Here is a 27,283-nt window from a genome sequence, read left to right on the forward strand (position 1 = left end):
CACCCCCGGGCCTTCTCTGTCAGGCAGTTCTCCAGCCGCTCTTCCCCAAGTCTGTAGCGTTGCCTGCGGTTGTTGTGACCCAAGTGCAGGCCCCAGCACTTGGCCATGTTAAGCCCCATATAGCTGACCTCGGCCCATGGACCCAGCCTGTCCAGATCCCTCTGCAGAGCCTCCCTGCCCTCGAGCAGACCGCACTCCCGGCCAGCTCGGTGTCACCTGCATGCACGCATGAACATAAGTGTCTGCCCGTGTCTCGGGGCCGCGGCCCCGGCCCCTCATCGCCCTTTGCGCTGCCCCGGGGCGGCTCAGGACCGCCCTGAGCCCGCCGCGGGGAAGGGAGCTGAGCTGCGCGGAACGGGGCCACTACGACGACACCGCCCCGCCGAGCGGCCGGCGCTCCGAACGTCAGTTATACGTTATTTCCGCATCCGGAGCGGCGGCCGCTCTAGCCAGGTGCGCTGTGAGGAGACTCTATGGTGGGGCGCCAGTGTGCGTGGCTGATGTCGCCACCCCGCCTGGCCCGGTGAGGGCAGCCGCGCCCCCGCCCTCCCCCCGTAGCCCCGGCCCCGGCCCCGACGGCCTCTCGCCCCGCCAGACGGGCGTCGCGGGGCTGCAGCGATGAGCCTGGCGGAGCGGCCTGAAGAGGCGGCGGCGACAGCCAGCCCCAGGCGCCCGCTGGGTAGGTGAGGGTGGCTGGGCAGGGCCGGGCGGCGGGCGGGAGCGGGGAGGCCCGAGGAGGGGCCGGGGCAGCCCGGCCGGGGCCGCGCCCGAAGGCGGCCGGGGCCGGCCGGGGCTGAGGGCCGCGGGGAGCGCTCCGTGTCCCGGCCGCCCTTAGACGGGGCTTCGGGCCCGGGCCCGCGCCCGCCCCGGGAGAGCCGTCGCGGGGCGGGCGGCTGGGCTCCCTCCGAAGCGAAAGGCGGGCGGCTGCCGCCGTGTCCTCCCTGCGGTGTGGCCTGTGTATGGAAGTGTTTTATCTTCCAAGAGCTTTGCAGGCAGTAAGTCACCGTAGCTTGCCCGGACGAAAGTCACACTTAACTAACTCCCGCAAACTTCTGGAGTTGAGCGCGTGGTGTTTTAATGAGGTATTAGAATTCTTTGAATGAAAGGCTGAGACCTGTATTTGGTACGCCTAGGTATATTCTCTTAACTCTGGAAGCAAAAGGTGGGCGGGTGTTAATGTTTGGGTGTTCTTGACTGGGCCACAACGACTGATAATGCCCCTTTTTCCCTCAGTAGACTGGAGTATTGATCTTTCTTTTTTATTTTTATACCTTACTTTATTTTGGGTTTTTTGTTTTTTTTTTTTAGAATGCTCTATTTCTCTCTTTCTCTTCTGCTGGTGTTCAGATAAAGCTGTTTGCCAGGAAGCTCATGATATAGGGCTGGGAAGAAGGGAGGAAATAAAGGGAGGGGAGGAAAAAAGGAAGCACGGTTTAGTTGTTAAAGTGCAAAGAATTACAACATCAGTGTTGAAATACTTTCAATTTTTAAACAGGTAAATGTAGTTGCTCAGGGTGAAACTTGAAGCGTGTGCTGACCTGTTGCATTCAGCCTTGCTGTTCTTTGGTGTAGGTCCTAGTGATGCATCTCCAGATGAAGGAGTAGTAGAAGATCTTCCTTTAATAGATGAGAAAGCTGTGGAGCAGCTAACCAAAGGATTGCTTTCTCATTATCTGCCTGATCTTCAGCGATCAAAATCAGCACTACAGGAACTTACGTAAGCAAATTTTTAAAACCAACTTCTTATATGTGCATACTTTGCCACATTTTCCAGTGTAATGTTCTAGCTACCCTGAGCTGGAATATAGTTTATTGTAGCATTTCTGTGTTCTGACTATAGCATCCTGAATAGTTAATTGATTTGCGGGAGTACTGGGGGAGTGTAAGCTGCAGCGAAGCTCTCAGAACTTTGGCTGAAGAATGGATAATGCTAGGAAGCTAAAATACCCTAACCCAGGTATAGGAAGCATGCAGATTTCTTAAATACTTGTTCACCTTTGTAGTGGTAAGTCTGCCAAAAGCTAGATTTATTTGGTTTGTAGAGATGCAGTTCATACTCAGGGCAGCTTGTAGTGTGGTATATTGTTTGTTGTCCAGTCTCCAAACTGAGTTGCAAAAGATACACTGGGAAAATATAATCAAGGAGCTAAGCAGGTAAGAATTGTTTGTACATTGGCATCTCACTGGTAACTGAGGCCAGTTTATATTCAGGTGCAGACTGGGTCTGCCATGCACACAAAAAAACTGGAAAGGGTTTTACCCAGAGCCACCTCGGGTTTTGCAGGGCACATTGGTTTGGGCTTCGTGATGTGTGATGTTGTTACGCTGCTGCCAAGGACAGCCTGTGTCTGGAAGGACTTCAGCTGATTTGTGTGGGATGGAAGATCCTTAATAAGCACCAAGGATGCACGCAAGTTCCATACAAAAATAACTTAGTCCTTCAGCATGATGCAGAGGCAAGCGAGTGGAAAGTCAAGAGCTAGTTGTTTTCCCTTCATTCACCATGGGGTGTTTACTCACTGCAGCCTGCTGAGTGCCTGTTCAGGGGTTTCGGATATTCGTCCTGGATATCTTATCATGCTGGATGGTGCCAACTGAATTTGTGTGTACTCAGCTGGGATTATTTTAAAACCATTTACTTGTGTCTTTATTGAAAACACCTAGCAATGCATGAGAGAAATCTGATATTGGGAAGCATGTTTTTATACTGTTGTGATCAAAAGTAGTATTTATTTAAAGAGATGCTTGAAAAGCATATGCCCTGCTTTAGTTTTATGCATATTTTTTTTGTTTCAGACAGAACCAAGTGGTATTACTAGAAACATTAGAACAAGAAATTTCAAAATTCAAAGAGTGTAACTCAATTCTTGATATCAATGCTTTGGTAAGTACTGTTAATACTTTCTTAAATCTCTACTAGTGTAGATTTTCTTGCTGAAGCATTAGTAGCAACTTGCATATTTTCCTTGTTCTTGGTGACCTACAGGAAAAGAACCAACCAGTTCAGATATTCAGGACAAAGTTGCTGGAGAGGGTGCAGAACCAGCATACCTCCCTTAAATAGGAAGGGCAGAAAGAGCAGGCTCAGTCAGCCAGTTGTAGTAAGTCTAGCTGTTTAAAAGTAGTAAGTCTAGCTGTTCAGAACCAGTAGCCAAAGCAAATGTAGGCCACTTATCGGTAGGACTGCGGCTCCAACATGAGCTGTGTGCGCTCCCCCAGACCAGCAGGAAGGGTGCATGAAACACTGATGTATTGTGCATAAAATGCTAATATTTTTATTCTGTTTAATGAATGAATTATTCTATATATTCTGTATGAATACCTGTAATATGTAAACTTTATATATAAACTTGAACATGTTTAATCCATTTTCAAACTGTTCTGATAAGCACTGTGGGTTTGATTGCAGTTTTGCTGTGTGGCTTTATAAAACAACTAGTCCAACTTGACAGTTGCTGCTTTAACTGTTTTTTTTTTTAAGTTTTCAGAAGCTAAACACTATCACAATAAGTTAGTGAATATCAGAAATGAAATGATGATGCTCCATGAGAAGACATCAAAGTTAAAAGTGAGTGGGATAAATATTTTTACTTTCCAACATAGAAGTCAATAATATGTAATGAAATACCTAACTTTTATTTTGGATGCATGCTGAAAGTTCTGATTAGAATAGAGTCTTCAGTCCTTTTTCTTAAACGGACGGATATTTTCAGTAGCGCCAAACTTTCATTATCTGTGCTCAGGCAACTTGTGCATCTGCACCACTAGTAAATCTCAGTGCTGTCGTCATGTTTAGGTGATATGAGAACTATGCTTTGTTCTGTCGCTTAATCTACTCTACTCCAAGTAATCCTCTTTGTTGTTTCAGTTTCTGTGCCTTTTTAATGAAAACCAGACTGTCATAAATTTCTCCTTCTATTTAACATACTGTTAACAGTGGCATAAGTTTACTGACTTCATGCTATACAGGCAGTCTCTGGTTACGTTCTGGCAAGATTAGTTCTTCAGTATGTTCAGCAAAAGGATTTTGTCTTGGAGGCAATAAATTGCACAGTATGCGCCTTGTCTGGTGTACACGAAGGGTGACTTTTAGTGAGGCTGAAGGGAATCCAGTTTGTATTTTCCCTGTGTAGGTCACAGACTTACTGTTCTGAAAGGTCAGATTGAAGTGGGAGGAAGGAAGAAAAAATGAGCAGTTTATGCAATACTCAGTCATAAGCGGGGGTGGATCAGAGAAGATTATGTTAAGAGAATGGGAGGGATTTTGTTTGTAGCTCCAACTTAAATACATATATAAAACATAGAACTATTTTCTTGTCTTTTCTGTTTAGAAAAGAGCACTTAAGCTGCAACAAAAGAGACAGAAGGAAGAACTAGAACGAGAACAGCAACGTGAGAAGGAACTTGAAAGAGAGAAGCAGTTAACAGCAAAACCTGCTAGGAGGACATGAAAGCAGAGCATGCAATAGCTTGTCCAAATTAATCATTTCTGCATTCTCTGGGACTAAGGCAGACTTTGTTTAAACTGGGCTGTAGCTGTTAGTAGCAACAGTCTACCCTATGATATTATAAATTCCAGAATGGTAATAATAGGGTTGGTAACACTGGAATTTTTTAATTTTAGCCACTCAAGTTGCCTTCTTTTGTAATGCTATGCAGTTTGAGATTACTATAAGTTAATTTTTTTATATATATTATATATGTATATAGGAGAACTTAGGCATCACAGTCTTAAACACCTATCCATTTTTTTTGTCAGTTCTTCCGGTGTTTAGAATTTTGAGAGAGAGTTGGTGACTGGGACGCATGTTTTTTAGGCAAAATACAGAATGCTAGTTAAAGTTCAGTTCTCATCCCCTGACTTCAGTGGTCACCTGTTTCACTGAAACTGCTTTGATGCAGGCAGTTGGGATCTCTTTTCAATGCCCTGGTTCATAAATACTGACTTTTAGTGCAGCCTTAGTTTGGTCCATCTCTAATGAACTGAAGAAACTTCCAAAGTATTTGCCGGAAAGCTCACTTTATTGCAGTAGTCTTGGTTTTTTGTCATGAAGTAACTTAAGAACAGGTTTAAAGTAACTTCTGAATAATTACCCAGCTGAATTGGTTGTTGGTGGGGAGGAAGCAGAACACTAAAGATTCTCAAAATTGATGTGTGCACAATGCAAAGGTTGTTGAATTTGTACTTCCACAAACATTTGAGTCAAACCAGGGAACTGTTAGTTCGGTAATGGTTCAGCAGGAAGACTGTGTGGTCTGAGCAGATTTGTGTGGGGTTAGAGATTGTAGTTTCTCCAGTTTGTGTGATAAAATAAAACACAACTAAAATGAAACAATTTCCACTTCATGTGAAGTTCAGTTACCTGTAAGATAAACTACTGCATTTAATTTTTTTCCATAACAAAATATTAATTTGCACTTTGGGGCTATGTAAGAGAATTTTTGTTCCACAGTCCTCACCCAAATTGATGATGATGATTAGCGTATGCTGATGATAACTGTGGAATGGAGGTTGATACCCATTTCTCTGAATGTAATTGCTTTCTTGCAGCACTTGGTGCATGTCGTCTAGACTGGTAAAAGAGCTTTAAATTCGCTGTTCCTACAGTCTAACGAGCTAGTTATTTTATATCTGTGTTATTTTTTTAGTAGTAACATGAGTGGCATGTTTCGAAATAAGACAAAGGGTAAGCTGTGTAAAGTTTTCTGTATGTATGGTAGGGTACCAGAGGGACACGGCCAGTTTTACTTTTTCTTCTGTTTTGGATGATTTACACAGGGAACACCTGCCTGGACTAACTCCTGTACTATAATCTACTGAACTCCTAAATTCCTGTTCTTAATATTGACATACTCTAATGAGTAATCATCCAACACGCAAGGTAAACTGGGGGAACATTTTGAGGCCAGGAGAACAAACTACTTCACAGCATTTCAGTGTCCTTCGGACTACTTTACAGAAGCAACGATAGATTAAAACTTCCCTCACGTATTTTTCCATGAAGTGACTTGTGTCTGTTGATTGCCAGTGGATTGGTGACTTGTGCTGTGGTTTGTATGTATTTCTAAGAGAAATGTAAAGAATTTCCACAGTCCATTTTTGGAGCAGAATGTACATAACTAAATATCATTTAAATACTTTATTTTGTAATGTAATTTCAAAATTAGATTCCTGGAATTTAAACAGTTGTTATTAAAGTATAACATGAAATTAGATGCCTCAGTATCCAAATGGGGATTAAATTCCTGTGGTATTTCTTGATTTGTGTTCCCTCATCTAGAATCCAGCCTAGTGTTTCAAGTTGTGCTCTCTTTCTGTGAAGAACTGTGGGGTTTTTTTTTCCAAAGAACTGCAGGGATGGTTTTGTTTTGTTTCAAAAATCATGGCTACCTTTACTGAAGGTTCAGAATTCTTAACACAGAAATTGATGCTTTTGCAATTGCATATTTCGGTGTTTCTTTGAAATAATTTCTGACCAAATGAATAAAAGCTTGCAGTGCTTGCCTGAGGAATCACATACACCTACATAAAAATGTAATTGATAACTTCTCCCATAAAATTGTGGTTAAATCTGTTTTTTGTATGAATAAGGAACTAATTTTAATAAGTGACCTTTCTGTAATAAAGGGGAAGAAACGAATTAACATATATGGGGGAAGTTTGGTCAGTTTACATAACTTGAATTAATGAGCTTTTAAATTATTTCAGTCCAAACTACATTATCTCCAGAGGATATTGTTCTTCTGAATGCTCCTCTTGTGTCTTAACACATAAAAACCAAATGCCACATTGGATTAATGTAACGGTACTGGCATCTAACCTGTGTGCTTGCATTCATGTGCACAGCTAGAGTGAGTAATTCTGTTACTGTATACATCTAATCTTGCTTGATTTTATAAAAAATTACTTTATCAGCTAGACAAACGTGGTAGTGTTAGACATTTTCTTACTTCCATCCATGTAAGGGGACACAGCTAGCTGCATCTTTTTTTAGAAATAGATAAAATGACAGCTTTAAGTGTCTTTTTTTTTTTACTATTTGTTGCATACTCCATGTACTTACTTGTTTTTAAACTATCAAGTCATAGCAGCAGAAATAAGGCACTTCACTGTGCAGTAACTCTTGAATTTTTATTTTGTAAGATTCTACAAATTCAGGAATTACTGTTGCTAACTGGGGAATCTTGGTTTCCCATGCTTTTATCTTTCCTATTGTTAGTCTTAATTTGGGTCCCCCCACCTACAGCTGTACAGCTTTACGTGAGCCAGTTATTAATTCAGTGAAATCTGGCTTTTTCATAGATAGTGGTAGCTTTGCCATGTTCATAAGACAAATATTTGTTTCTTCTTGGAAAATGGCTGCAGAATATTTTATCTGGCTTTTTTCTATGTAATGTGACCTAAGTGATAATAGCATCAATAATGTAAATGTTGTTTCTGTAGCTGTTCTGCTGGGATTCTGGCATCTGAGAGAGTTCTCTGGCTGATTGATACCAAATTATGGGTCAGCAGGCACTTCCTGCCACCTGCTGCTTGCTTTGCGACACTGCTGGCTGTTCTTCATTTTAACTCTGAGCTTCACGCTTCAACACCTCACCTTGCAGGGATCAATTTTTTTTCTTAAACAACATTAAATCTGATTGTTTCTTTGTTGCATTAGTTGTGTGAATATAAATAAAAATTTTGCAGGACTTGGGCTTAGTGATGTAAATCTATAAGAATACAAATTACGGCAGCATAACTATTAATATGGCTATGCATGCTAGGCAAAATAGATGGTATGCACTAAGTTTCTTAGGGAGAATGTGAAGGTAGCAAAGATGATTTGGTTTGGTTTTTTATTCATTTATTTTTAAATCAAAGTGTAAGCTTAACTTGAAGTAAACAGTTGGATTTGGCACAAATATCACTGCTTTCCAGTAATTTGAAGTACACTTGTACTTCACTTTTCTTGGTCCTTGGCAAAGTGATTTGCAGAAAAATGGGCACCAAAACGGGACAGTCACATCCCCCCTCCCCCCACTGTATGTCTCCAAACCAGCCCTTTTCGATACCAGCGCAGCCAGGAGCTCTTAACATGTGACAAGTTTAGTTTTCTCAAATATTCCTGTCGTGGTTTAGCCCCAGTAAGCAGATGAGCACCATGCAGCCGCCTGCTCACTGCCCCACCCCAGTGGGACGGGGAGAGAGTTGGAAGGGCAAAAGTAAGAAAACTCATGGGTTGAGATACAAACAGTTTAATAAAACAGTAATAGTAATAATAACAATAATAATATAATGAAAATGAAAATAACGAGAGAGAGAGGTGAAACCCAGGGAGGGCGAACCAAGCAAATACCAAGTGATGCAACCCCTCACCACCTACTAACCCATTCTGCCAGTCCCTCAGCCACGATCACTGCTTCCCCTGGCCGACTCTCCCCAGTTAATATACTGGGCATGATGTCATATGATATGAAATATCCCTTGGGCCAGTTGGCATCAGCTGTCCTGGCTGTGCCCCCTCTACTCCCGGCTTCTTGTGCACCTGGCAGAGCATGGGAAGCTGGAAAGTCCTTGCCTAGTGTAAGCACTACCCAGCAACAACTAAAACATTGGTGTGTTACCAGCTTCTCATCCCAAATCCAAAACACAGCACTATATCAGCTACAGTGAAGAAAGTTAACTCTATCCCAGCCAAAACCATGACAATTCTCTATGCAGATGATCATACTAAAACTGATGGGAAGAACAGCTGTGTTAGTGGTACCTGACAGTGTCACAGCCGTGCTGGCATGGAGAATTTGAACTTTTTTCCTGGAGGCCATGACTGTAGGCAGCCACGCATCTGGGAGGTTATGACTAACTCAAGTCTATAATGTAAGTGTTGTTCATGAAGTGTCGTGCAGGTTTAAAGTGAAGATGTTGGCCATACCTGGTAACTCAGTATTTCCTTAATTGGTTTTGCTCCTATCTGTCCATTTATCTCCATGATTTCAAGCCATGGGGTTTAAGAAAGAAAATGAAACACCCTGCCTGGCAAATGGAAAAGTTGCAACTTAAATGAAGCCAATAATTTAAAGCAATGGTCTCAAAAGCAGTAATTTACAGAAGTAGTTAATGCACACTGAGATGCAAGACAAAAGAGAAGGCTGATCTATTTTGTTTCATCTGTCGCAATGAAAATACATCCTAGTACTGCTGCAAAAGCAAGACCATCTGTATGTGTTCTGGTCAGCAGAACACTATACCTGTACATTAGCAATTTAATTTATTGCCTTGATGAGCAAGACTTTTCTTCTGTTACCTGGGATTCATGTAAAGAATAATATCCTCCCATGTAAATACAGGCTACCAGAGTACTAACAGAACAATTAATAGGAACTTTTTGCCACCCCACTACCTGAAGCCAATGTTTCAGCCCTCCAGTGCTCAACTGAAGTTGCCAGTTTTCCAGTCATTAAAATTGTCATATTTAAAAAGAAGCCGTGTTGGTAAACTATGTATGAGACTATTTCTTACTCTGTTTTTCTTCTGCTTCTACTTTTTTTTTTCTTTTACTACTGCCTCTTTTTTGCTAGCCTTACAGGTGCTATGATTTAGGGGAATGCCAGAAGAATAATACCTCCAAGAAAAAATATCAAAGATGATGTGAGGAAATGAATGCTTATCTTCTCCATCACCCAGTGTTACTAGGCTTCATTTGAGCTCGTGCTCACTGTCAGGTAGGCACTTTTCACAGAAGAATAATCCCTGTCCTGGAGAACCTGCAGTCTAAACCTAGGCAGACACATGGATGCTGTCCCGTGGAGCGGTCAGCATAATCAACAGGGTTTCCGAGGAAAGGCCGCTTGCCTGATGGGCAGGGAGCATTGCCCACCGCTCCCACAGCCACCCCAGGGTGCCAGAGGCCCTGAGGCAGGGTGCAGCTACGCGGTGTGCACCCAGCCCTCCCACAGCAGCTGCCACCCTCTCATTCTGCCTGGACTTTGCTGTTGTGGGAGGGTTAGGTAGCACTCCCTGCAGCTGCAGGAGGGCTCTGTGCTATGGGTGAGCAGTTTCTTCATGTTTGGTTCATATGTTCTAAGTTAAGGTATTAAGTAATTTCTTTATTAAAATTACAGAATGTCTCTGTAAGAAGTCTGTGGGAAAATATGCAGGGGGGCATAAAGATGATATTTTAATATTTAAAGACAATCCTAAAAATATGTTTAAAAAAAACCCAAACAACTTTCTTTTCTCATGGACAGAGATGAGGATCAACCTCTTAGAACAAAAAAAAAAAGAAGTGAAAAAAGGCTGTACTCTGACTATACCAGGGCAGCTGGGAACAGGAAGTCCAGAAGCTCTTGGAAATTAGAAAAATTGAGAGTTTCAGTGTTTTAAAAGTTGTGATTGTAAACCATCTTTTTTTTTTCTCTTTAGAGAAGTCACTTGTGTTGATGTATTAACAAAAATGTCTAATCTCTGTGACATATTTTTAAAGATACTGATTGTGTCTTCCCTCTGTCCATTTTCTCTCCAGTAAAATCCATGAAAGGGTAGGTGTTCAGCAGCTTTGAAAAATGACCCTTTGCCTCTATGTGGGAATGCACTGTCACCAGAGGTCATTTATTTATTATTAATTTTGGATCTAGTAAGTGTGTGTGGGTTAATTCAAATGTAATTGTTTTGCTATTTTTCCATCTATAGAAAAAGAGCACTAGATTAAGATTTAGGGTTGGTGCTTATAGGTAACCTGATAAAATTCAGACATCAAAGTATCAGTGGTCACTAGGTCACAGTTACTGTAGCGGTTGTGATTTTGGTTTAGATGAGTGTGAAGTGAGTGACCTACGCTACGTGGATCTAAGAGGGACTCCTAGACTGGTGCCAGCCAAATGTGTAGCTGGGTTTAGATCAGGGCTTGGAGGTGTCCAGATTTAGGACTGGAGTTAAAGGTTGTTTCAAAGCTTGCACATGTATTAGGGGTTTGTTTTCAGATGCACTTGGAAGTGAGAAAAGGGAAGGCAATAGACTAAGATTGGGAGGGAGGGTTTGTTTATGTAACAGTGCTTTCATGTAGAATAATGTAGTGCAGATCTGTGGAATTAGTATTATATGTGCCAGGTCTTACGCAAGCAACAGGGGAAAAGATTGTTTCAGAGACCTTTTAACTTTGGGCTCTCTTTTATTCTGTTTACACATTTTAGTCTGGTGTAGCTGGTTCTGTGTAGCTGTGGAAAGCATTACAGAAACCTCACATACCTGTATGGAACTACTAAATACTGAGAAGTACCTTTGAAAGGGTAACTAGTATCCTGTCAAAATTAATGATATCTTTTGGCTAAGCCTGCTTCTTGGACTTTGTGTACTTTTATGAGAGCAGCCACTGACTGGGGATGATAGTGTGGGTTTTTACAAGCAGGCAAAATGAGTCATTCTAATTCAGGTGGTAAGTGCTGCAGCCTCATCTCCAACAACCTCTGTACCTGGCAGGGAGTGCCTGTGAGAACAGAGGTAAATTGTCAGGCTTGACTTTTCATCATTGGCCTTCAGTCCTAAGTTCAGAAAAGCCACTGAAGCTTCTTTTCTACACATAGAAGCTCAAAGTAACACAAAGCGTAAGACAAGTGGCACAAGCAAACCAAGAGCAGCATCACAGAATCAGCCAGTTTGCCACTGGGTGGCTGCGAGGAGTGGCAACACACTTTTGCTGAACACGTGGCAGCTGTGGAGCTGGACAGAAAAACTGTTCTTGTTTGGAAGCGCGGGGTATGATTGCAGTGTGCATGTCTGGATGCGCCAGGGGACTGACACCCATACTGCTTCTCAAATTGTCACTCTGCAGAATGTCTTGTTCCCTTCTGCTTCTCAGCTGCATGCAGGCAGCGGAACAGCCTTGTGCTATCTTCCCATCTACCTCTTCAAGGCCTTTCCCTCATTCTTTACAGCCTTCTTCAGCTGGCTGTGTATCAGCTGAGCAGTTGTACCTGTGCAGAAACTTTGTGCCAAGAGGGGGAGGTTGACCCTGAGAAGAAAATGGCCTGACACATGGTTTGGATCTATGCGTTGCTTGATGCATGTGAGCTGGCGTTAAGTAATTTTGCCTTTGTATGTTACTCTCAGCACTATCTTTGTGTGTCTTTTTTTGGCTGTTCAAACATGATTTAGTGGATTAACAGCTGTTATTACTTCACACTGTCACCACACCACAAATCAAAAGCCCTATAAAGTTTTAGGGGAAAACATTTTAAGGCTTGGCTCGGCAGTGGGCTGCAGCTCGCTGAATGGAAACGAGACTGGCAGCCCTGCTCCCTGCTTGTCCTTCAGCCAAAAGGATCCTCTTCTCCATGCATCCAGGTGAGTTGCACCCTGATTTCAGGTTAGGCCTTCAATTATTTTTGTTTCTTAATATTTCATGTGGTGTTGTGGGGAGTTTTTTGGTTAGTTTTGTTTGTTTGTTTGTTTGTTTTTAACGTGGTGGGATTCCAGGCTTAAGTCGGATTTTTGAGATAGCGAGCTGGAAGACCAATTGATGCGAAGACGGAAGGACATGTAGGGCAAAAAAGCTGAACGCGAACCCGCGGGCACAGCTGCTGTAGTGCTGAAGCCTGCCCGGCGTTCCCTGGAGCGCCGGCAGCCTCGGCGATGGCTTTTGGCCCTCCAGCCGAGGGAGGAGGCTGCCCGGCCGCACGGTCGCAGGAGGGGCTGCCCGGCCGCCGCAGCACCTCGCAGGGCTCCGCCCCGCCGCTCCAGCTGACCGGACCCGGCGCTTATCGCGCACGAGGCGGTGGCGCCGCCCGTCCCCCGCCTTTCTCCTGCTCGGCGCAACAGGTAGGCAAGTGCGGGGCGCCGCGGCTCGGGGCCCGCCCGCCCTGGCCGGAGGGGGCCTCCCGGTTCGCCGCCCTGCCCCGGGGGGGGGGAGCGGGGCCGAGGGGTCCGCCCTGCTCTGCCCCGGGCGGGGGGAGCGGGGCCGAGGGGGCCCGAGGCAGGCGGTCCGCAGAGGGAGGCGGCCCCGGCCCCGGCCCCGGGGCGGGAGGGCCCGGCTCGGCCCGGCCCGGTGGGGCAGCCTGCGGACCTCGGGCTCTGCACCGGCAGCGGCGGACTCGCTGAGCGCGGCCGGGGAGGGAGCGCTGCTTTGCGGCTCCCTGCGGGACTGGGCGTCTCGGGACGGGCGCGGGGTGCAGCCGGGGCACACGGCATCACCGCTCAGAGCTGCGGCGCGCCCGGCGGCAGCGGGCGCGGTGCCGCTCCTCCGGCGTGTGGCTGGGTGTACGCGGAGAAGCACCTGCCGGGCTGCGTTTGCGGCCCCGGTGCCTCGGCGTGTCCGGCCTGGGCGGCTGAGGCCCGGTGACCCGCTGGGCGGCCGCCGCGGAGGCTGCTGTAGCAGCGTCCCTGCCGAGGGCTTGAGTCGTGAGGGCATGCGGGGGCTGCAGCGGGGTAGAAACTGCTGCCCGCCGCGCCAGCACCTGGGGCTGCTGAGTGTGCACGGGTAGGCTGTTGAAACTGTTCATCTGTGGCCAACTGTTTAGAGAATAGTTGCGGTGATCTTTACTCTTGCTAGTAAGACTTTTCTAACTTCATTTCTTCTAACTGCCCGCAATAGACGGTTCCTAAAGTGGCTCAGTGAAGTAGTCGATCTTGGGAGCCAAGCGTACAACAGGTACTCCAGAGAGGAAGAAGCTGTAGCTGTCCTTGAGTGTCTCTGCATGAAGCATCATGCAAGAAGAGGTGGAATTTTGGTGCCTGTAATTAACCACTTATCTTGTGATCTGCCAGCACTGTGTTTCTGACTTGTCCGTGTCTTTATTGCGTAGAGGTTGACTTTATTTACTTGTGGCCATTAATGCTTGGAGAACTGTAGCCAAAGATAACTTTTACGCTTTGAGCTTGTTTGTAGGCTGGATGGTTGGTTATAGCAAAAGGCATAATGAATGCAGTTAGGTGGATCTTAGCCGCTCTCATGCAGGTTCTGCCCGGAACTGGCTGAGGAACATTTATCCTGTTCTCCTGAATCTGCTTTTTTCTTGGATAGAGATTGGAATTGGTTAAAATACACGAAAATATTAAATTGTAACGTATTACCTAGTAAGCCTATTTTCAACAAGGTGGTTCTTTAAAGAAAAGTTTAAAAACATTGGTAACCAGTTCATTTCCTCCATGATGCTGGTAACAGTGACATTGTTGTTTGGTTTTTTTTTTCAAGAATAGCTTAATGAAGATAGTTCCTTATGGTTTGTTTTATCTATTTCTTAAAGGGATATAACTAACTCTGGAAAACGGTGTTTTCTATTTCCTTTTTTTTTTTTTTAAACTGAAAAGTCCCATTTTTACGCCTGTACTACCTTAGTTGCTTAATGGCATTCAAACACTAAATAATACAGAGTTTTTCCGGTCAGTCTTAACAGTGATTTTTTTAAAGTGCCTTTTCTTGAGTATTAAACAGACTTATTCTAAAAGCATGCAAACAGATAGCCTTACAGGAAGAGGGAAAAGAGATTTATGAATGGACGTGTGACAGTCACTGATTATCTTCAGGCTAAATCTGGTTCAAAAAAAAGTAGTCTGTTCTTGAAAAAGGAGAAAAAAAAAAAAAGCTTGGAAATACTAGCTCTCCTGGTAGAAATGACATTTTTTGTGGACTTATTGTGAGTCACATTGCCCTGATTTTTAGGTGGTGCTCGGTGAGTTGTGCTGCAGTGGCGTTACACAAGCTGCTGATGCTGTAACAAACCATCATGTCTTGGAAGTGTTCGTAGAACAGAATTGCCTCTCCTGCTGACAGAACTAGTTTTAAACAGCAGAACTGTCTCAGGCTAAGCAGAGCCCTCACTAAGGTGGAGTGGTGTATTGTAGGCCTTACCTTTCTAGGCAGTGCTCTAAGACTTGTGTACAGATCTCCATTAGGAATGAGATTTCATGTTATATAAGGCTAATATCAACTGTCATGTTTTGTTGTGCATAGTTTAAAGGCTGGTGGGTAAGTGTGCATTGTGTTTAAGTGGTCTTGTAAAAGCTTAACATTTCAGCTCGGTTCAGTAGGCTATGAATTTTCCCCTTTACCTTCATTTTTGTTCTGTAATCCCCCTGTTCCTTTATCTCCAGTGTCCAAAGTAGAGAGTTGTTGACTGACTCAGTTGTACAGCTGCTGTCTAACTTGGAAGTTTAATATAAAGGATTTGGCTGTTCTTTTTAAAACAGCTGTCTACAGATGACACTTCAGATAGTTGAGGGTTTTTTCTGTATACCCTGCAACAGCTTAACAGCAATGTAATAACTCCATTCTCATCAGTTAGACTGCTGTTAGTTAAGGTACATCTTGTGTGTGCTTATAAGCATGCTGTCATGGTTTTAGCTGGGATAGTTAATTATCTTCACTGCATAGTGCTCTGTTTTGGACTTAGTATGCAAATAATGTTGATAACACAGGGATGTTTTAGTTGTTGCTGGGTAGTGCTTATACTAGTCAAGGACTTTTCCAGCTTCCCATGCTCTGCCGGGTGCACAAGAAGCCATGAGAGGAGGGGGCACAGCTAAGAGAGCAGATTCAAACTGGCCAAAGGGATATTCCATACCATGTAACGTCATGCCCAGTATATTAACTGGGAGGAGCTGGCTAGGGGAGGCAGGCAGCAATCGCGGCTCGGGGACAGGCAGCATCGGTTGGCAGGTGGTGAGTGGTTGTATCGTTTGTGTTTTGGTTTTTTTCCCCTTTTTCCCTTTTCCTTTTATTATATTATTGTTATTATCATAATCATTATTATTATCATTATTATTTTAATTATTAAACTGTTCTTATCTCAACCCACAAGTTGGGTTTTTTTTTTGCTTTTGCTCTTCTGATTCTCTCCCCCATCCCACAGGGGTGGGGGGAGTGAGTGAGCGGCTGCGTGGTGTTTAGTTGCCAACTAGAGCTGAACCACGACAGTCCTTTTTGGCACCCAACATGGGGTATGAAGGGTTTGAGATAATAGTTGCTGGTCACAGCATAGACTCTGTTCTCAATAGTAGTTTATCCAATCTGCAACACGCTCTTGTATTTGCTGTCTATTAAAGATTGGTGTTGGTTTTTGTGGTCTGCTGTGCTCTGCAGTGATTAGAGATGTTTTGCCTGGGAGAGCTGTTTTTAAAACATTGGCCTTGAGTTTTATTTGGTATTTGAAGTTTATATTGAAGCCGTGACTGTACGTCGGGTACCACCTCATGGATACAATTAGCAATTATACCTCCTCCTCTGAGTTTTTTTATGGAGGAAATACAGAACGGCACCTTACCCACCATCTTCTATCGTGCCTCTTCTTTCATTACAACAACTTTTCAGTATCTTGAACATCCTTGGGTAGTTAAGATAAATCTATTGATATTGCTTTGGCAGACCGTTTCAGCTCTAAGGTTAATAAGCAATTTAAGAATATCACCCAGAGATCTGCCCCAAGGCTCAATAGCTATGCATGGCAGGGTATGTGGGGTAGTATGGGCAAATGCCTAAGACCATGGGCATCCCCAGTGTCTTGGGACTTAACTCCTGAACAAGTGCAGAATCCTGAAAAATTAGTAGAATATCTGGAGGAAGTATGTTGTCACCCTGGCAACTCCAGAGAGACAAATCACTGCAATGTGCTGGGGCATGGCCCATGCCTATCGAGCCCTGTTTAACATTATTCAGTACCCCCAAGGGGAAGAGAAGGCCTCTGGATCTAAAAAGACAAAGGAAGAAGCGCTGCGGCCACTCAAACCCCCTCGATAGATGCTGCGGCTACTCCAACCCCAGTGGCAAGCATTGCAGCTGAATCAGAGGATCAACCCTTGCCAGTATCACTTGCCCTTACACACAAGAAGAAATCTTGGAAGAGAAAGTCAACTCGTTTAGGAAGAAATTATGGAAGAGCAGGGCCATCATGAGGAGAGGAGGAGGAAGAGGAAGAACTCATACAAGAAACAGAAACTACCCAATCCCTGTCCTTGAGTGAGCTGCGAGATATGCAAAAAGATTTTGGCCGTCATTCAGGTGAGCACATTGTCACCTGGCTGCTCCAATGCTGGGGTAACAGGGCCAGCAGCCTGGAATTAGAGGGGAAAGAAGCCAAACAACTGGGATCCCTTTCTAGGGAAGGGGGCATTGACAAAGCGATTGGAAAAGGGGCACAAGCCCTCAGCCTCTGGAGGCAACTCCTGTCCAGTGTGAGAGAAAGGTATCCCTTCAAGGAAGATATTGTATTTCGCCTAGGAAAATGGATGACCATGGAGAAAGGTAGCCTGTGCCTGAGGGAACTAGCTATGCTTGAGGTGATTTATAGTGACCTAGGAGATCAACAGTCATCCAAAGATCCAGATGAAGCCCAGTGCACATGACCCATGTGGCGGCAGAAGTTTGTACGAGTGCACCATCGACACGTGGGAACTCGTTGGCAGTAATGTCCTGGAAAGATGACGAGGCACCAACGGTGGCGGAGGTGATCGATAAACTCCAGGATTAAAAAGCAAATCTCTCTTCCTCCCTAGTCTTGGCTGTGCAGAAGCTGTCCCAGAAGGTTCAGCAGCTCGAAGAGGATATGTTCTACTCCCCACCAGTATGGACCAGTATCTCAGCCATTAGGAGTAAGTGTCCCTTTGCTCAAGAAAGATGATACACACTGTGGGGCACCCTATGGTTTTACCTGCATGACCACAGAGAGGACATGAGGAAGTGGGATGGAAAACCTACCTCAACCCTAGAGGCACGGGTACGTGAGCTGCAAAGAAAAACAATCACTCGGGGGTTCTTCCAGGAAAGCTGCTGCTCCAGTTTCCAGTAAGCAATTCCTGAGACAGAGGAGTAGAAGCTCTGATTTGATTTCTGACCTTAATAGAGACACCTGTGATTCGTATTTAAAAGAAGTTAGTGTCGAATACTATGATCAGGAATAGAGGGGCCCTGCCTCCAGCCAGGTGAAGGAAGGGGATAACCGGGTTTACTGGACTGTGTGGATCTGATGGCCTGGCACATCCGACCCACAGGAGTATAAAGCTTTAGTGGACACCGGCGCACAGGGCACCCTAATGCCGTTGAACTGTATAGGGGCAGAACCCATTAGCATTGCTGGAGTGACAGGGGGATCCCAAGAGCTAACTGTATTGGAGGCTGCAGTGAGCCTAACCGGGAATGAGTGGCAAAAGCACCCCCTCGTGACTGGCCCAGAGGCTCCGTGCATCCTTGGCATAGACTGCCTCAGGAGAGGGTATTTCAAGGACCCAAAAGGGTACAGGTGGGCTTTTGGTGTAGCTGCCTTGGAGATGGAGAGAATTAAACAGCTGTCTACCTTGCCTGGCCTCTTGAAGGACCCTTCTGTTGTGGGGTTGCTGAAGGTCAAAGAACAGGTGCCGATTGCCACCACAGCAGTGCACCGGTGGCAATATTGTACCAACTGAGACTCCCTGATTCCCATCCATGAGCTCATTCACCAACTGGAGAGCCAAGGAGCGATCAATAAGACCCGCTCACCCTTTAACAATCCCATATGGCCAGTCTGGAAGTCTAATGGAGAGTGGAGACTAACAGTAGACTATTGTGGCCTGAACGAAGTCACGCTGCCACTGAGTGCTGCTGTGCCGGACATGTCAGAACTTCAGTACGAACTGGAGTCCAAGGCAGCCAAGTGGTATGCCACAATCGATATTGCCAATGCATTTTTCTCCATCCCTCTGGCAGCAGAGTGCAGGCCACAGTTTGCTTTCACTTGGAGGGGCGTCCAGTACACCTGGAATCAGCTGCCCCAGGGGTGGAAACACAGCCCTGCCATTTGCCATGGACTGATGCATAATGCATTGGAACAGGGTGGAGCTCCCGAACACCTACAATACATTGGTGACATCATCGTGTGGGGCAACACAGCAGAAATAGTTTTTGAGAAAGGGAAGAAAATAGTCCAAATCCTTCTGAAGGCTGGTTTTGCCATAAAACAAAGGTCAAGGGACCTGCACAGGAGATCCAATTTTTAGGAATAAAATGGCAAGATGGACTTCATCAGATCCCAATGGATGTGATCAACAAAATAGCAGCCATGTCTCCACCAACTAGCAAAAAGGGAACAGAAGCTTTTTTGGGCATTGTGGGTTTTTAGAGAATGCATATTCCAAATTACAGTCTGATTGTAAGCCCTCTGTATCAAGTGACCTGGAAGAAGAATGATTTCAAATGGGGCCCTGAGCAACGACAAGCCTTTGAACAGATTAAACAGGAAATAGTTCATGCAGTAGCTCTTGGGCCAGTCTGGGCAGGACAGGGTGTAAAAAACGTGCTCTACACTGCAGCCGGGGAGAATGGCCCTACCTGGAGCCTCTGGCAGAAAGCACATGGGGAGACCCGAGGTCGACCCCTAGGGTTTTGGAGTCGGGGATACAGAGGGTCCGAAGCCCGCTATACTCCAACTGAAAAAGAGATGTTGGCAGCATATGAAGGGGTTTGATCTGCTTCAGAAGTGGTTGGTACTGAAGCACAGCTCTTCCTGGCACCCCAACTGCCAGTGCTGGGCTGGATGTACAAAGGGAAGGTCCCCTCTACACATCATGTAGCCGATGCTACATGGAGTAAATGGGCACTGATCACCCAACAGGCTCAAGTAGGAAACCCCAGTCACACAGGAATCTTGGAAGTGATCATCACCAGAGGAGGAGGTGACACGTGCTGAAGAAGCCCCACTGTATAACAAACTGCCAGAAGATGAGAAGCAATATGCCCTGTTCACTGATGGGTCCTGTTGTCTTGTGGAAAAGCACCTGAGAAGGAAGGGTGCTGTATGGAATCCTATATGACAAGCCACAGAAACTGCTGAAGGAGAAGGTGAATCGAACCAGTTTGCAGAGGTAAAGGCCATCCAGCTGGCCTTAGACATCGCTGAACAGGAAAAGTGGCCAGTGCTCTCTCTCTATACTGACTCCTGGATGGTGGCAAATGCCCTGTGGGGGTGGTTACATCAGTGGAAGCAGAGCAGCTGGCAGCGCAGAGGCAAACCCATCTGGGATGCCACATTGTGGCAAGATGTTGCTGCCCGGGTAGAGAACCTGGTTGTAAAGGTACGTTATGTGGATGCTGATGTACCGATGAGTTGGGCCACTGAAGAATATCGAAACAACCAGCAGGTGGATCAGGTTGCTAAGATTGAAGTGGCTGAGGTGGATCTGGACTGGCAGCATAAGGGTGAATTATTTCTAGCTCGGTGGGCCCATGACACCTCAGGCCATCAAGGGAGAGATGCAACATACAGGTGGGCTGGTGATCGAGGGGTGGACTTGACCATGGACACTATTGTGCAGGTCATCCATGAATGTGAAACATGCGCTGCAATAAAGCAAGCGAAGCGGGTAAAGCCTCTGTGGTATGGGGGATGATGGCTGAAATATAAATATGGGGAGGCCTGGCAAATTGACTATATCACACTCCCACAAACCCACCAAGGGAAGCGCCATGTGCTTACAATGGTGGAAGCAACCACCGGCTGGCTGGAAACATATCCTGTCCCCCACGCCACTGCCCGGAACCCTATCCTGGGTCTTGAGAAACAAGTCCTGTGGCGACATGGCACCCCAGAGAGGATTGAGTCGGACAACAGGACTCATTTCTGGAACAACCTCATCGACACCTGGGCCAAAGAACAAAGCATTGAGTGGGTGTATCACATCCCCTGTCACGCACCAGCCAATGGGAAAATCAAAAAATACAATGGACTGTTAAAAACTACACTGAGAGCAATGGGGGGTGGAACATTCAAGCACTGGGATACACATTCAGCAAAAGCCACGTGGTTAGTCAACACGAGGGGATCTGCCAACCGAGCTGGCCCTGCCCTGTCAGAACTTTCACTTACTGTGGGAGGGGATAGAGTCCCTGTAGGGCATGTTAAAAATATGATGGGGAAAACAGTCTGGGTTATTCCTGCTGCAGGCAAAGGCAAACCCATTCATTGGATTGCATTTGCTTGAGGACCTGGGTGCCCTTGGTGGGTGATGCGGGAGGATGGAGGAGTCCAGTGTGCGCCTCAAGGGGATTTGATGTTGGGTGAAAACAGCCAATGAACTGAATGGTATGCTGTTAATTGCTACATAATGTATATCATCACTGCTATGGTTGCTGTATGTATGGGACCTGAGCATGACGTAAATGATAAGGAATAAGGGGTGGATACTGTCATGGTTTTAGCTGGGATAGTTAATTATCTTCACTGCATAGTGCTGTGTTTTGGACTTAGTATGCAAATAATGTTGATAACACAGGGATGTTTTAGTTGTTGCTGGGTAGTGCTTATACTAGTCAAGGACTTTTCCAGCTTCCCATGCTCTGCCGGGTGCACAAGAAGCCATGAGAGGAGGGGGCACAGCTAAGAGAGCAGATTCAAACTGGCCAAAGGGATATTCCATACCATGTAACGTCATGCCCAGTATATTAACTGGGAGGAGCTGGCTAGGGGAGGCAGGCAGCAATCGCGGCTCGGGGACAGGCAGCATCGGTTGGCAGGTGGTGAGTGGTTGTATCGTTTGTGTTTTGGTTTTTTTCCCCTTTTTCCCTTTTCCTTTTATTATATTATTGTTATTATCATAATCATTATTATTATCATTATTATTTTAATTATTAAACTGTTCTTATCTCAACCCACAAGTTGGGTTTTTTTTTTGCTTTTGCTCTTCTGATTCTCTCCCCCATCCCACAGGGGTGGGGGGAGTGAGTGAGCGGCTGCGTGGTGTTTAGTTGCCAACTAGAGCTGAACCACGACACATGCTTATTTCAAAATTTCTTTGGTCAGAGAGGATAGTTATTCCTTAGTTAGCATTACAAAAATTAAGTCTTGTTGTCTTGGTCTGGACATGCTGTGTGTTGTCCGCCAGCAGGCCACTGTGCCCCCTCCATTTGTTTAATAAAACCCAAAGCAAAATGCTGCATTTGTGAGCTTCCAGAAACAGGATGTGTCTCTTCAAACTGTCTCGTAAACGGAAGTTGCAAAACTCACTCTTCACTGTTCATCTCTCTGACTTGGAGAAAGCAGCACACATCTCCATGAGGTAACTTTCATTTCTAGGGCTAGAACAACTTCTTTCCCTTGCTTGAGCAGTCCGTCCACATCTTTAAATAACTGCCTGCACTAGCTACCTGATAAACAGCTTTCTAAAGTGAAACTAGCTTATTCTGGGTTGTTTGGGGGTTTTTTTATTTTATTTTGAATGGAGAGGGGGATGGGAAGAATATGTCTGCATCTTGGAAATTTCCTGTAAAGCAAAATTGTTCAAATTCTTTTTACAGTGGAGACCTCTGAGATTTTCCCTCTGTCCCAGATAAATTGTACTGTAGGGGTTAATAATGAGACTTCCTCAAGAATTTGGGGTACATGGAGATGAGGGTTGTTAACATAGCACATGAAGGTGCAGAATGAATTGCTCAACTACATCTAGCATAGCAGAGAACTTTTGAAGCTGACCTTGGAGAAGTTTAAAATATTTGGGGTTTCTAGTTTAATTTCAAATGCCTGTCTGTAAGTACCATAAATGAGTTCTACCCTTTCTAAGTGAAAAAGCTGGAATTCTTGCCTGATGACTCAAGGAATTAAACAAAGGGGAGCAGGTATAGAACTTGGGAAAGTCTTGTCTTAAGTTGCTTTCCAGGTTATAATGGTTACTCATTCTTTATTTGCAATGTGGCAATAAGGAACTGAATTAAAATGAGTTTATACCTGTTCTATCACTGAAAAGCTAAAAACTGATATTCAGCATGTGCAAACAATGGATTTAGAACAGGAAAAGCTCTTGTTCAGTCTTGCAGAGAGAGGGGAATATGTGGGTTAACCTTTGCTGTCTTTTAGGTAACACAATTGCATATCTGGTGCTACAATTGTCAAAATACATCATGCTTCAGGTTTCTGGCTCTCACTTGGCAAGTGACAGGGTGCAGCTGTAGCAAGGATAAGTATGAGCTTCTGACCTTTGTTTCCAGCTACTTTGGTGATGTAAAAGCTGAGAGGTGACCATGGATAGAGAACTAAGTATTTTGGATATTCTCAGAGATCCCAGGTCTAGGAAGATGTAAACTCCTATTTCACTGACCTTTGTTTCCCTATCAAGCTTAGGGCTCACTACTTCTCCTGAAAGAACAGGCTAATATACACGCCCTTGCTCAAAGCACCACAGAACTTGGTGTGCTTACCCTAATGGCTTGCATCCCTGGGAGGCAGAGAGAAGGGATACATCTGATGTGTGCAAATGCTGGTACATGCTAACATTAAAATACAAATGTAACAATGTGTTTGGCTGACATATTAGTTAGTGGAATGGCACTCGTATGGTCACACACCTACCTTGTTCAGTATTTTGGTGATCTATAACACCTCGGAAATTCTTGTTCCTTTTTGCAGCACTCATCTCTTCAGGATGGTGATATTACAGCTGGAGTTTCAGCACATGCATTGCCTGTGCTGTAGGATCGCATACACTTCCCTGCTGTGATAACCATAAAATGTTCTTATGCTTTGTTAGAATTCATTTGCTTGTATGAAATTCCAGTTTCCTGGCAGAGGCCATTATTGGCCTTTTGTGGTCTTTGTTTTTTCTTTTTTCCTTCCCCAAACTGATTACAATATATTTGCAAATTGGTGGTTTAGCAGCAACAAAGGTTTTGTATTTTAATTCTTGCCTTGGAGACTCATGCAGTCATGCAAATAAATACAAATTCTACCTTCTGTAATTGTTATTGGTGCCTTTCCTTATCTTGTAGCTTCCCACTAACTGAAAGATGTCAGCAATTGGAGTATTGTCCTCCTGTTCCTGTCTCCGTCCTGGTGTATGGCTGCTGAAACCAGGAATGCAGATGATGAGCTCCTTTGGCTTACACACAGCGGCCAGGTGTGCTGCCAAGGATTATTTTGAAGTACTTGTGTTGGGTGGAGGCACTGGTGGAATCACCATGAGTGCTCGGATGAAGAGGAAAGTGGGGGCAGAAAATGTGGCTGTTGTTGAGCCAAGTCAGGTAAGTCTTCCTTGGATGTAAATCATCAAAAAGAATAAGTGTTTTACATACGTGACCAGACTGGTCTGATTCTCATCCTCCTTCATCCTCACATGTTTTTAACTGTGGAGAGGTAGCCAACTAACCATCTTTTAGAAGGCTTCGCATGAAATCTGTTGCTCCATGATAGAGATGCATGCATCTCTCCAGCAAAACTCTTGGTTATTTATACAGATTCTTTTGTGAAGAATAATACGATGTTAAGAGCACATTGCTTCCTATTTTGGCTGTTAGGCCTTCATATTAAAGTCCCTTTAAACAGTTCTGAAATGTCAATTTGAACATTTCTTTCAGACTCATTACTATCAACCACTGTGGACCCTGGTTGGTGGTGGTGCAAAGCGGCTGGCAGCTTCTGCACGACCAACAGGAAGTGTAATGCCTAAAGGTGTTGAGTGGATCAAATCTCAGGTTACAGCACTGGATCCAGATAAGAACTGCGTCTGGCTGGAGAATGATATCAAGGTAATAATGTAAAAGAAAAAAAAAAGGTATTCCTAGTCTCTTATTCAATGTCATGAGTTGTCTGCCCTATTGAGCCTATTGAACAAGACCTTTCTCCAGCATCTAGGACGCCAGGAAACTCCACTTAGTCTTATGAGAAGTACTTGATCCTAAAATCTGTTTCTAATAAAAACTGTTATAGATAACTATGTTAGAATAATATCAGCTTAAAATGTCATCATCATAAGTCTTTTCCCTATTTTTAGTGAACTGAACACAAAAGATAAAATATATTTTGTGCCAAACACTTGGAGTTATGAATAGCAAAGGCTGTGTCTATAACTCATAATGCAGTTAGCATTTTAACTATAAAATATTCTTAAAGCTTAACATTTGCTTTACTAATGCTCCCTATATCTCCTTCCCTTATGACTCTGTTGCTGTCAGATAACTCAAATTTGCTTTGAGGTAATGTTTTGGGTTTTGTCTAACTTTTTTTTATCCCCTTACATAACAGATATCTTACAAGTATCTGATAATTGCCCTTGGGATTAATCTGCATTACGAAAAGGTATTTGGATTATAGTAATCATGTTTTTACTAGTTTTAATGGCATCATGTACCCTAATGATTTACTTAAGTAAATGGCTTTTCAGTACCCTTTGTTTACTGTAAGATGTTGAATGCTAATATGAATTGAAGAGCCAGAAGACAGCCTGACGACTTCACTCCTTCCACAGATCTCTCTGTAATAGCCCAAATTACCCTTGGGAAGGTCTCTTAGGACAGCTTTGTTGCATCTCTATGGCAATCTCAGCAGATGGGGCAGCAAGGTAAATCTAGAACTCAAAGGCAGTCTGTAATAATAAGGTATGCTGGCTGTAGTGTGAAGCATCTCTAATGTAAACAGAAGTGAGGAACACACAGCAGACAGTAGAATCTGTCCTGCAGAATTAATGTGACCTGCCCTCACCTTTCTTAAAGGACGCACTTGAAAAGGAGGCAGCTGAGTTACCCAGCTTGTGTCTAAAGAGGCCCTGGGGCCCTTCCTATCTATGAAATTTCCTGTACACTTTATTCAGTGGCACTCAGAGGAAGATGTTAATACCATATTATGGTGCAAGAATGACCATAGCGATTTGTAGGAGGAGTAAAACACAAAGGCAAGAGATTTTGAGCAGTTTGACTACAGTGGTTTTAACTGGACCTGAATACGATGTATAGTACCTGATAATATATTTGGGAGCTATTCAAAGAGATGTTCAATGCATACATAAAGCAAGAGCTAGTCCTAGTTAACTGTAGTCACACCAGATAAATTCTGGTGATGAGGTCAGTGAAATGAGGAATTTCATTGTGTTCAGGGACCCTCTCAGTCTTCATATGCCTGCAGCACAAGTTGAGACAACTAAATTCAGTGTTCAGTAGAAGCCATGTAACACAGTTAATCGCTGTTACTCTGTAGTGAACAAAATTCATCGTAACATTTATATGGCTTTAAAATGAAAGTGGCCAGTTTAAAAAGAGGTGTGGCTTCTCTTATTTGTCTTCACCAACAGCATACTTCCTGGTATAGACTGTAACGTCCCAAACACATTGCAGTGCCTGTAACATGACTCGGTTTTCTCACAGAATTTCTGCAATCCATTATTTTGAAATGGGGACAACTCCTTTTCTCACAAGCAGGTGCTCAGGCGTAGTAGGAGTAGTATGAAAATAATTATTGGAGATGGTTGAGTTAGAACATAACCCTAGGAAATACAGGTATCTGTAGCTGACTTGAAGAGTTTCATTCACCTTTTAAATTGTCATAATGCTTTTTGTTTGTTTTACATATTTTTTACTTAGGATGATGTGGCACTGACTTTGTGTATTCTTACTCTGAATTTCTTGTGCTAGTTTACAAAAACTTGGGTCTGGGCCTGCACTGAACACTTATGCTACAACTGTTGCAGACCATAGTAATTTCAGGAAATGCTGCATCTACTAAATCATCTAATGGAAATACCTGTTTGATATTATAAGCTAGGCTTATTTTCAAAAACACCAACTAGCAAGTATATATGGGCTCTCTTTTTGCTCAAGGTTTCTTAAATAGCTGTTTCTCAAGTCTGCATTTAATACTTGATGATGACAACATTTTTGCCATCTGTACTTTAAACCTTAATTTCATTTTCTTAGATCAAAGGCTTGCCTGAGGGTTTTCAATACCCTAAAATAGGTTCCAATTATTCAGTTCATACGGTAGAGAAAACATGGAAAGCTTTACAAGATTTCAAGGAAGGAAATGCTATCTTCACTTTTCCAAACACTCCAGTGAAGTGTGCAGGGGCTCCTCAGAAGATCATGTATTTATCCGAGGCCTACTGGAGGAAAGTAAGTATGTTACTGTTTCTGCCAGTACTTGTTTCCACCGTTGGAAGGAAGGTTTGTTCTGAGGGGTTCATATTATCTTTAAAACAAAAACCACACGAGAGGAACATGACTCAGGATTATTAAAGTGACTGATTTGCTTTTTCTATTATTAATGTATAATAAATGAAGCTAACTGAACCATACATAAATATGTAGCATATATTTAATACTGGAGAAACTTCAGAATTCAGAAGGAACAAACTGCTTACCCTGCTTCTGGCGAGCTACAGATATGACTGTTCTCAGCCTGATTTAAAACTTCGGGTGGTGCACTAAAATAATGCTGGCTGGGATTAAGTAATTCTTGTTACTTTAAGTACTCAGTACCTGTTGCCATACGTCTTTCTGCTAGTCTGAAAAGTGGCTATGCTTGCTCCTTGTGGCACACTGTCTCGGCATCAGGAGGAGTCTTAGCCAGGCTATTAAAGCAAGCCTGG

The 27,283-nt window shown here is 44.1% G+C and overlaps 2 protein-coding genes across 5 annotated transcripts in view; both read left to right on the plus strand.

Moving 5' to 3' along the window:
- Positions 1-426: 426 nt before the first annotated feature.
- BLOC1S6 (biogenesis of lysosomal organelles complex 1 subunit 6) lies at positions 427-6,214 on the plus strand. The gene is made up of 5 exons (XM_075100450.1): positions 427-679; positions 1,573-1,717; positions 2,797-2,884; positions 3,482-3,568; positions 4,332-6,214. Exons 1-5 carry the CDS (start codon positions 619-621, stop codon positions 4,449-4,451), a joined length of 501 nt encoding a protein of 166 aa, XP_074956551.1. The 5' UTR covers positions 427-618; the 3' UTR covers positions 4,452-6,214.
- Positions 3,485-27,283, plus strand: part of SQOR (sulfide quinone oxidoreductase) — a 28,044-nt gene continuing 4,245 nt past the window's right edge. The window contains exons 1-5 of one of the 4 annotated variants that reach the window (XM_075100443.1): positions 3,485-3,568; positions 23,697-23,948; positions 24,282-24,452; positions 24,949-25,002; positions 26,613-26,807. In XM_075100443.1, the coding sequence (XP_074956544.1) occupies positions 23,715-23,948; positions 24,282-24,452; positions 24,949-25,002; positions 26,613-26,807 (654 nt within the window). In that variant the 5' untranslated portion in view covers positions 3,485-3,568; positions 23,697-23,714. Of the gene's footprint in view, positions 3,569-12,670; positions 12,797-21,339; positions 21,456-21,904; positions 21,995-23,696; positions 23,949-24,281; positions 24,453-24,948; positions 25,003-26,612; positions 26,808-27,283 lie in introns of those variants that run through there. The other 3 variants (XM_075100444.1, XM_075100445.1, XM_075100442.1) reach the window with 3 other exon arrangements.

The sequence above is a fragment of the Phalacrocorax aristotelis genome, chromosome 7 (genome assembly GCF_949628215.1).
Source record: "Phalacrocorax aristotelis chromosome 7, bGulAri2.1, whole genome shotgun sequence".
Classification (NCBI taxonomy): domain Eukaryota; kingdom Metazoa; phylum Chordata; class Aves; order Suliformes; family Phalacrocoracidae; genus Phalacrocorax; species Phalacrocorax aristotelis.

What these genes read in the sequence shown, in the direction of transcription:
- BLOC1S6 (XM_075100450.1), top strand. Translation starts at nt 619, where the DNA reads ATGAGCCTGGCGGAGCGGCCTGAAGAGGCGGCGGCGACAGCCAGCCCC. An exon ending in CAGCCCCAGGCGCCCGCTGG is followed by an intron (nt 680 to 1,572) that starts GTAGGTGAGGGT and finishes TCTTTGGTGTAG; the next exon opens with GTCCTAGTGATGCATCTCCA. An exon ending in TCAGCACTACAGGAACTTAC is followed by an intron (nt 1,718 to 2,796) that starts GTAAGCAAATTT and finishes TTTTTGTTTCAG; the next exon opens with ACAGAACCAAGTGGTATTAC.